This window comes from Rhinopithecus roxellana, chromosome 7, assembly GCF_007565055.1.
Source record: "Rhinopithecus roxellana isolate Shanxi Qingling chromosome 7, ASM756505v1, whole genome shotgun sequence".
Lineage (NCBI taxonomy): Eukaryota > Metazoa > Chordata > Mammalia > Primates > Cercopithecidae > Rhinopithecus > Rhinopithecus roxellana.
The window spans coordinates 153,893,090-153,903,903 of NC_044555.1; the positions used below are offsets into that span (position 1 = coordinate 153,893,090).

Sequence of the window (10,814 nt, forward strand, 5' to 3'; positions counted from 1 at the left end):
TTTAAGAATTTCTTTTTACTATTGTTTTAGCATTTTTTCACTTCATTCCTAACCCAGACACAGATTTTACAGTTTTTAAAGTTACATTATGCTCACAGATTTTTACTTAAAAATCTCAGTATTTTAAAGTCTGCATATCATCAGAAAGAAAAACAAGTTAATGAGTTTTAAAAATTTGCTTATTGTTTTAGAAGTTTTACTTTTTTGTTATTGTTCTGTGCTTTATAAATGTTTAACCACTTTCTGGCACAAGTTCAGCAACCTACAGGATACATTTTTCCTGGAAGTTTTATTTTAAAATTCTTAGCATTTTTAAATTGTCATGTTATCCAAATATTTTAAAAATTGATTAATGCACATTTTAAAAGATTTTTGTTGTTTTTCAGGGTGTAACATTTAATTTTGTTTTTTGTTGTTGCTGCTGCTGTGTATGTGTGTATGTGAGGGTTTATTTCCACTGCTCCTGACTTGAGCAAAAATGTAGCATCTTTCAAGCTCAGAAGTTATATTTACAAGTTTTAATATTCTTAAATACCCACTTTAGTTTAAAAAATAGTAAGAGTTTTAAAGATTTTTGTTGTTTAAGTAAACTATAAAAAATGTTTTCTTTTTTGTAGATTTAAAAATACTGTTTTTAATTGCTTTTAAACTGGGTGCCAGTTTAGCAGCTTCTTAGTTGCATTTTGATCCAAAGCATAATATGAATGCTATAGTGTTTTGTAACTTTTTCAGTTGCTCAGAAAATGCAAGTTCTAAATTTAGTTTGTGCTCGTTTTGTTTGTTTTATAGCAGTTTGATTTTTGACCTTTTTTTCGAACAATTTGCTCCTAACCATGAGATGAATTTAGCCACTTTGTAGCTGCATTGTGCTTCAAAATTTTATGCAAATGACATAGTATTTTTAAATTTACAGAACCTCAACAAATGGTAATGGAAGTGTTACAAATTATTTTTGTGTTTTTTTTTTTTTATTTTTGTTTTTCTTGGGGTTCTGTAGATTTTTTGTTCTGGTTTGGTTTAGTTTATGTGCTGGTTTTTTTTTTTTTTTTTTTTTTTTTTTCAATTTGCTTCCAATCTAGGGGCACAAATTCAGCAGTTCCTGGCTATATTATACTCTAAAATTCAATAAGAAAGAATAAGTATTTTCAGGTTATATATCTCTACTCCTCCCTCCAAAAATGATTAATTCAGGTTTTAATAAATGTTTTTGCTTTATAGTTTGATTATTTGTATTACTTTATTTTTTTCAATTTGCTCCTGACCTGGGCACAAATGCAGCCCCTTTCTTGCTGTGCTGTGCTCCAAAGTATAATAGGAAGGATAAAGATTTTATGGAACCTAGTTTCCCAAAATGAAGATAACATGACTTTTTAAGAAAAAAAATGTTGATGTTGCTCCAATTTTTTATTACATTTTATTGTTTTAAGTAATTTTCCAGCTTTTACCTGCCAGACACATATTTAGCAGCTTTCTGGCTTTGAAGTTTGACATGAAAATTTTAATGTGGTGTAAAAACCACGAACTTTTTAAAACTCACACTGCTGGTGATTATAATTGTGTAAATCTCGTTAATTTTCTCTTTCTTCCCACCCACATACATGCCAACACAATTTATTCTCTGTTTTCAAAATGCACATAACATATTTTACAGGTGATAAAAATTTGACACATTTCTTATTAATAATGTTAGGCTAAAATATTCTTGTGCTAAAATAAACTCAATGACAATTCAAAAGAGAAATAAAACTAGCATATATCAGTAGTAACACAATTTTTTTAAAATCCCTGAATTTGTTCTATATTTATAGGTCTAACCTAATTACCAAATATCACTGGAAAGGAAATACCTTTTTGAAAGTTTCAAAGTCATCTCTATATTATCAAATGCCACTAGCCACCTGGATAGTGTGATACAATGAAATTCCAACCAAGCAGAAGAGTTTGGCAATCCATCTTGGTTGTTGTAATTAGACCTGACCTATAATTACTGAACAAAACAGCAATAAAAACTGCACAGTATACCTTCAAATGTATCTGACTGGATTTGGTGCATTGTTCTCAGTATCATTAGCTTCAAATCTTTAGTTTATAGCATAGGAAAAATTATAGGAGAAACCAAATCTGGACCTGAACACAGTTCTCATACCTAAAAGGTGGATTCTAGCATTAATTCACCACCATTATTTGTTGTTTGATCGCTCACTTCCTCTTGAATAGCTGGAAGGGAAGGCTTTGTGGTCAAAGGTGTTTCGGTCTTAAACAGGGACTCCATTCTGATGTGGGTATTGATGTAGAAGGACTTCTGAAAGGACTCAAGCGTGAAGTAATAGATGAAAGGGTCAAAACAACAGTTCAGAGTTGCAAGGCACAAGGTGATTGGGTACATGATCTTTGCAAACCTTTCCAAAAAGCAATTAGTAATAGCTTGGGAGCGCACCAGCGCATACAGGAAGAGGACAGAGTTGTAGGGTACAAAGCATACCACGAAGACTGCCATATGTACTGTGATCATTTTCAGAACTTTTTTCTTATTGGTACCAATTTGAGACAGAGTAGCAGGCTTGCGAAGAGTTCTCAACACCACAGAAGAACAAGAGACATTCAATATCAGAGGAATGATAAACCCAACAACTTCAATAAATATTGTGATCTTGGATAAATAAGTCTTCCAGACACGTTTGGAGAAGCCTTCAAAGCAGGTGGTGGTTGCATTGTTGACATTAGTGGTGGAAAACAAAGAGGCTGAAATACCACCACTGAGGACTAGGATCCAGACACCAGCACACACAATGGCAGAATTCCTCCTAGTCCTAATAGTACGAGATCGGAAGGGATAGACAATGGCCAGGAAACGATCCACACTAATACAGGTGAGAAAGAGCATGCTGCCATAGATGTTGGTAAGGAATGCAGTTCCAGAGATCTTGCAGAGGGTGTCACCAAAAGGCCAGTGGCGGTTGAAGTTGTAAAATATTTTAAAAGGTAGGGTACAGACAAAAAGCAAATCAGAGAGGGCTAGATTGGTGATAAAAATAGCAGTCTCACTTCTCATTTTCATGCGGAAACAGAAGACGAACAGAGACACACTGTTGGTTATCAGACCCAAGATGAATACAACACTGTAGACAGCACCATTCAGATTATATTTGAAGGAATCATCAACAATGCAAGTATTATTGGCAGTAGCATTGCCCAACCTGGGTCTGAGGCTTGAATTTGAATCTTGGAATTGAAAGTCAATGAATCTTCTGTCACCCATGGACTTTTTTTTCAGGAGGCCTGCTGGCTGCAGGGGTTCACCACTCTGACACTAGGGATCGGTAGGAAATATTTTCCTCCTATGAGAGACAAGATGGAACAAATAATCAAATTTGCCTTCCATATATGATTTCTGTGTAATAAGATATTCTGTCCACCCAGATTGGAAAAAAACATGCACATTCCATTTGGTTTGACAAGTATTTTTTGAACATCTATCATATATTTAAAGGTACTACAAGAGTATGTTGTAGGAGCAGGAAAGCTCACACTCAATACAGTAAGTGCAATACTATAGCACTGCAATGAATGTGAGGAAGGTGTGGGTCAATCAAGAGTCCAAAAATATAAAACTGATAGTTAAAACAGAATTTATGGGACTGCAAAACCTCTAACATTAAAGTCAGGCTTTATTCACTATGATCAGCTTGATCTTATCTTCTACAATAAGTACTGCCAGTACAATTATTTTATTTGGAAAATGCTTTTATAATAGAAGCCTTTTCCCTTCTGCCCAGAGTCCCTCCAGTCTGCCCACTAGTGATCCTTTTACGCAGCATGATTCTAGCTCACTGGCTGTATATTATTTTGTGATTCTCAAGTTGATATATTTCAAATAGATCTCCCCAGTTTTCCATTCAGAATTTTTATGATTTTAATCATTTTATTTTTTATTTGCATTATGTTTAACTGACAAATCCCAATTGTACTACATCTATGTAAGTACAAGGCGATGTTTTAATATATGTATACTACATGAGGTGATTATGTCAAGCTAATTAACATATCCATCCCCTCACTTCAGTTTTATGTTCGCGGGAACATGCACATTATACCTACAGCAAGCAGCCTGCAAATGCTTGGCACTTCCGCCCTGCTGCTCTGAGTAATCAAACTTTGTGGGAGAGAAAGGACAGACAAGAAAGCATTACATTCTCAATCCTGAAGAGAGGGCATGGGAAAACTGCCACTATGGCCCTATTCATAGCTCCCGTTGCTTGAACACACAACCACCTTTGCCGTCTAGAAGTGAGGGTGTGGTGCTGCGACTTAACACAGCATTAGAAGCAAGGAGTTCTATTTCTGACTCAGACACTGGTTCACTCTGTAACTTGGCTATACTCTCTCTCTCTTCCTTTTATAAACTTTACCTCTAAGCTTCACAGCTAAAGCTAGGAAGACTCAATAGGGCTTGTGAATTGCTTTATGAGCTGGCCAGTATTTGGCTCTACCTAACCACAGAGAAACATTATGTAAGTTTGTTTCCTTCTCCTTTCCTGAAACAACTGTAACTTTATATTTCTGTCTTTTTTTGGTACCCTGAAGTTCATATTAGGAACACATTCTTCTAGTGTCATGTATACCTTGTACCTCAGAAAGCACCCCCTTGAGTTTCAGCCTTAACTACATAATTTACTCAAACAGGACAATCCAGGAGTGTGCCCTAAAGGTAATATCTCCCATACAGGTATGATTAAAAAACCAGAAAGGCATTTGGCTTTTGAGATGATTCTGAAGAAGAATCAATATTAGCCTCTCTTCTTACTGGCTTCCTTTCTTTTGACTAAAAGAAACAGTGTTTCTATCTATTAGATCCTCCTAAATAGCCAACATATTGTGCACCAAATGGAGACAAAGGACCAACACTTGAGCTTCAGATGAGATGAAGGAAAAATATATGCTGATGCAGTTAATTACATTTTCCACTGCAAGAAGCATTAAACTACTGTCTTCTGCAAACCTCTGCTGCCAATTATTCTGACAATTAATCACATAAGGGTGTCAGAGAGTGTTGGATAGCTGCATTTTTATTGACAATGGACAGGAAGCAGGTACCTTAGAGGTTGACCAGAAAGAAATCTGACCCTCAACTTTTAACTTCGATCTACACATGGAGCTAACTCAGGGTGGCCACAATTGTTTCCTCTTTAAAAAAAAAAAAAAATTCTAATGATAGTAAAATACAGGTAAACCATGTTTGAGGTCCTTAAGGCTCCTGTAAGAAGTGAAGTTAGCCTTTTGGTCCTATAAGGATGAATAACCAAATCACTTTACTTCATGAAATGCTAAACTTTCAGATTATACATTGAAAACAAAGCTCCAACTTCTGGCATAAATATTCCTAGTACCCTAGAAAAGCTGACTTGCTTTTCATCCCTACAGAGGACAGTCCAGAGCTCAGGAAGACCAGGCCTTGAAGGCAGAGTATACTAAAATTATTTTTGCTTTGCTCCACTTTTAATAAGAGCAGGCCAGGTCAGAGTGCTTCTGATCCCCAGAGCATTTCCTTGTTCTACTCTGGTCAAAGTTTATAAAAGTTGACACAATAGTTTTCAGAGGAAGATGAAATCTATTGTGTTCTTATCTATAGATACTTAGCTGTGAAGCAGATTTAAAAATACACAAATGTTGTGAAAATACAGCTCAAAACAATCCTGCTGGAGCAATAGGGAATATGTCCAGACTGTTGCTTCTCAAATCAGTGGTTTTTAACAGATAAGACTCCTTAAGGAAATTTTCTCAGTCAAGTCACAGGCATAGGTCACAATCATGCAGGTTTTGTATCAATGTTCCCATGCATTGGTTGATGCTTCGTAATAGTTTTTTAAAATAGTTTTTAAAACCTAGCTTTATGGCATTCCATATGGAGGGAACCATAGATAATGGTTTCACTCAAGATAAATGTTTCACTCAAGAATGGAGTTAGAAAATTGATCTATATCAACCTCCTTTATTTTTGATGCAAGAAATATCATTTTAAAAGTGACTTATCTACATCTAATCTGGTTTTCACTAAGATTATTAAGGCTGCTTTGTCTCTCCATTTTATTTGAGGAAAACAGGAAACTGATATGGGCCTCAATTTGATAAAATCCTATTCTCAGTGATTAACTTGATATTTTTTTCTTTTCATCAAAAAAGAAAAAAAAATACTTCAGTCTCTCATTAACACTTCACTTGATAACACAGTCCAATCTTTGGGAAATAATGTAGTCTGGTGCTCAACATGATGGGGCCAAAGATTGCATCAGCCCTACTAAAGTAGAATTTTCCATAGTACTTAGTTACAGAGTAAGACAACTACAGGTAAATTGCTCAACCTAATATTATAAAATTGTCTTGAGCCTTGAGACTCAATATCTCATCCCAGCAGAAGCCCCAGATCTTTTGGGACAATTTTTGGGTGTTCCCAAAATAACTCATTTCCAATTTCTGTAAGGGTCATATATGCCAGCCAGGATTTTGACATTATTTCATATATTCGAACAGGCAAATCAGTTATCAATTTGGACACCAATTCATGTGATATACTTTGACACTAAACCTGGTAATAGCAATAAAAAGAGTCTCCCATATCTAAAGGTAAATCCCAGTGGCAGAGAGGGGTTGAGCTAAAGAATCAATATTCATCTACACCAAAATTGCCTGGATTACAACAAATTACAATTCCTCCATCTATTCTGGATCTTCGGATGATACAATCTTTAATAAGTTGGAACTATTTGTTACAACAAAGGTAGAAGAATTAAATTAGGAATTTTTAGAGAAAGTTATTATCAGGAGGGTAGGACTCACCACATTAGTTCGAACCAAATCCTGGTGCCAATTTTATCTAAGACTGGAATAACCAATGAGCTTCCTGGAGGCACTGTAGTTAGAGATTTCCTCCAATGGGTGCTGTGAAATAAAAATAGTAATAATAATGTGCCATAAAGAGAGCTGATAGCTTTTCAATAAAATGTATATTTTCAATAAAATGATCTTATAAAAGATCATAAGATAGAAAAAGCATTATATGATATAAACCAGAGTAAATGAGACCCAATACATTTTAAAATGGTATTTACATGCATTGGATTTCATTATTACAGAATTGCAGATAACAATGTATTTTCCAACCTGTCACTGCTGTGCTATATTTTATTAGTAGTACTGACTAAACTCTAATGCATAAAATCCATATGTGGTAACCTATAATCATAAAGATAATGAGTGACAAAAGACATAAAAATACTTCCCTCCACTTCCATAAGATAATGTGTTACATTAAAAACACCAAAACAAAGGAGACTTTTGTTTTGGCGTGAACTAACGTTGTTTTTTTTTTTTTTTTTTTTTTCCTTCTTCTTCTTCCTTTCTTGGCAACAACTGTTACCATTGGGCAGGTCCTTCATAAGGGAAGAGGAAAGATGACTGGAACAACAGGTGGAGACTCCACTGTCTTGTTTTTTACCTACACCCCATACAATTTCTCTCTCCACTGAACTACAGTGATATGATCAAGGCTTCGATTACTGGGTATTAGCACATTGACTGACAATCACTGCACCTTTACCAGGATGTCCCAGGCCTACCCAATATAGCATGTCTGTAACATCTCCAATTCAAACTCTGCACAAAATATTTGTATAGAACCAGAAATACTCTGCAATGGAATTCTTACAAGTAGCAACTGCATTTAGAATTTACCCATTACAGTGCTTCCACCTGTAAAGTAGAATCATCCCCTAGCTCCAAACTTACACTATTGTTACATCTCATCCTTTTCTAACCAGAGGTAGACTAAAACAAAGCAAACTGCTAAATAGTATTATGACTTTCCTGAAATGATTTTTCTACAATCTAAAAAACCAAAATAAATAAAATGATTAGATAATTTAAGATATATTGAGATCACCTTAATATTAAGGAGAGTTGGTTTTCACACTCCACCAGAAATCTGTATTCCTGGAATGAAATGAATATTATTTTATTGGTTTATTGTAAAGGAAGATAGAAGCATTAACATTATTTAATGCCTTTCACAGTTGATAAAGATTATACAGAAAACTTTTTATTCAAAATCCAATCAAATTAGGAAGTTCAAATACCCAGAAGTTTTTATAACTGATATTAATTAAATGTAGACACAGCCAGCCCCATCACGAGCACTGTGAGAGCAAGTCACAGTCCGTTTCTGAGTCTCAGTTTCTCTTCTCCTTTAATCTTCGGTTTTGACTGTCAGAAAAGCAACTTTCAACGAGTCCCATGCTGGTGGCCTTATTGGCTGTTCTTTTCCATCATTTATTTTCACCTGCTTACATTGGCCACTGTAAAACAATTTTTATTTCCTCAAAGTCTACAAGCAAGGAGGGTCATTAATTTTTGTTAGACTTAATGAAATGATTACTAGATTTATTTGAATATTAGAAATAAATAGTATTAATTAACACCGGAAGCTAAGAATCACAGAGAAAGATGCCACTAATATCCTAAAGTCTTCCAAATTGCCTTATTTTCCTCATCCTCTGTCCTTGTGCTCATTTCGGCAGGCATATCAACTCTAATTGTTAGGTCTCAACCCTCAACCCTTCCCACCTGTTTCCTGGTCACTTCACCCCTCAGAATATGAGGTTATCAGCATACTTCAGGACATAACCATGTAGAATCATTAGATCATTTACCCTTTGCATTGTTCTCATAACTGATTATTTATCCACTTAAAGTAAAGGTGGATTCCCAGTGGTAGGTAACCTTTTATCAGGCTCCCAATTTTCAGTACTAATATTCGCAAACATGTTACAGGTTTTGTTCTTCCCTCATAAAGAAGGCAAAGGGCAGACTATATATCATGACCACATACACAGACAAAAGGCGCATTTTCCCACAAAGGCAATTGAATAGATCAAGCTTTAGCTAAGGTTGGCCTGAATGTTTCTGTGAAGCATCTTCCTGGTTCTCCCTTTAACTTGCAGAGCACATTCTGAAAGACTGGCCTGATTGTTCCAATAAGGCTTTCATTCCCATCTCTGATTGGCAGGAGATGCTTTAGAATGTAGATGCCATCAAGTTTATCAGGTGAACTCATCCTTCTTGGCAAGAATGCAACTTTTCATCTGTGACAAGGCAAAGGGTTTTATAATCTATGTTGATGGGATACGATGTTTGGAATTTTGTTCTGAAAAATAAATGTGTTGCAAAGCCATTGGATAATCTGGATCTCAGGTTATTATTATTGTCTTCATGTTAGTCAAGATAAATAAAGATGGTATAATTTTGTAAGGTAGCAAACTGAATAACCCCGCCAAGCTCTGAAATGTTCTAACCTTTGAATTTGTCTGGTCTTTTCCACACTGAAATAATGATAAATTACATTGCTGAATTTCGTTTTAAAAAGTAACTGAAATACAGTATTTATCAACTCAGTAAGACCTTTTTACTGAAAATATTTAAAATTTACAAGAAGAGAGTTTAAAGATGACATATTGATGCATTTGTATGGCAAACAGCAATTAATTTCACATATAATAGCAAATGCAGTTTATGACAGAGTTTTTCATTCAAACATGATTCTTCCTTTATGGGTAAGTTCATGAATTATTCAATATAGCAAATGTCACATTCTCCATAAATCAATTAAGCATCAAAGGCATGTCATGTATAGTTTTACTAGAAGAAACCTCATCATAATACAAGCCACGTTAGCTCACAATAAATTGTAAACCAAAGAAATACAAAGCTAGCCAACATACTTTCTAAATTGTTCTACACTGTGATTTTAAATTAGCTCTTTAGAACAACTGTGTTTACATGAAACAGCAGCCTGAAAATCCTGTATCTCTTCCACGGAAACAATATTATTGCCAAAACAATGGAAATTCTCGTTTTTTACCATTCAACACGAAGATCCTTGTTCAGTACTTCAGAGTTGAAGTCTAACTTCTTTCCTTACACTCTCAAAGCATCAGTGTTTCCACTGTAGTTTGCTATGCTATCCCCCACCCCCAAACGCCAAAATCAAATCTTTCTCAAAGAGAAACTTACCCCAAGAAAGAGTGTGCTAGATGAGAGAATGTGCTGATGCCTGTAGATAATTAACTAATAAACATGTAAATGGGCACCTCGCCCTTTGGAAGTGCATATTTTTATCCATTTGTTTTTTTTTTAACAGGGAAAGGTTAGCCCAGCCTAAAGTAGCAGACTCTGGGCTGCCGCAGCTTCTTACTGCAAACCGCTCATTCTGAAAATGTGAGCTTATTTACATTTATCTCTTTCCCTTTGTTAACGACTCCCTCTCTTGAATGCTGTAGCCCGCATGCCTTTAGCAAACAGGACACAAAAAGGCCTGAAGTCCGAGCTGGAGCCGAGGGCCAGGGGAACTCTTGGGGGTCTCAATAGGAAATGCTTTTCATTGGCTAAGAAGGCATTATTAGGAGTCTAGATCCCGCCCAATCCCCTGTGCTCCATCGTTCCCTTAGTCACCAGTCACTGGACTGAATAAGTTTTTCCTTAAAGAGCATTGCCCAGGAAAAGCAGTTTCACAGTCAAGAATTAATGGCTTAAGTGCCACTTGACAATATAAAAAGTGTCTTTCCTGACCAATTAATCCACAGAGAAAGCCTGTGTGCCTGTCGTTGCTGCAGGACTGCAGAGGAGGAGACAAAATTTCAGACAAGGAGGAGTGTTTCAATTACGCATACCATATTCACTCCTACTTGTTTAAAATAATTACAACAACAATATTGATAATAATAAGTAGGGGGCAAGGAAAAGGCAAAAATGAAAGGTACCGTAAA

The 10,814-nt window shown here is 35.5% G+C and overlaps 1 protein-coding gene across 1 annotated transcript; it reads right to left on the reverse strand.

Annotated features, from left to right (window-relative positions):
• Positions 1-1,011: 1,011 nt before the first annotated feature.
• On the reverse strand, positions 1,012-10,365 carry LPAR4 (lysophosphatidic acid receptor 4). The gene is made up of 2 exons (XM_010353501.2): positions 10,063-10,365; positions 1,012-3,338 (listed from the first exon to the last, which is right to left on the reverse strand). The coding sequence occupies exon 2, from the start codon at positions 3,257-3,259 to the stop codon at positions 2,147-2,149; it is 1,113 nt and encodes a 370-aa protein (XP_010351803.1). The 5' UTR covers positions 3,260-3,338; positions 10,063-10,365; the 3' UTR covers positions 1,012-2,146.
• Between the last annotated feature and the right edge of the window lie 449 nt (positions 10,366-10,814).

Excerpts from the sequence above, each read along its gene's own strand:
- LPAR4 (XM_010353501.2), bottom strand. The coding sequence starts at position 3,259 with ATGGGTGACAGAAGATTCATTGACTTTCAATTCCAAGATTCAAATTCA.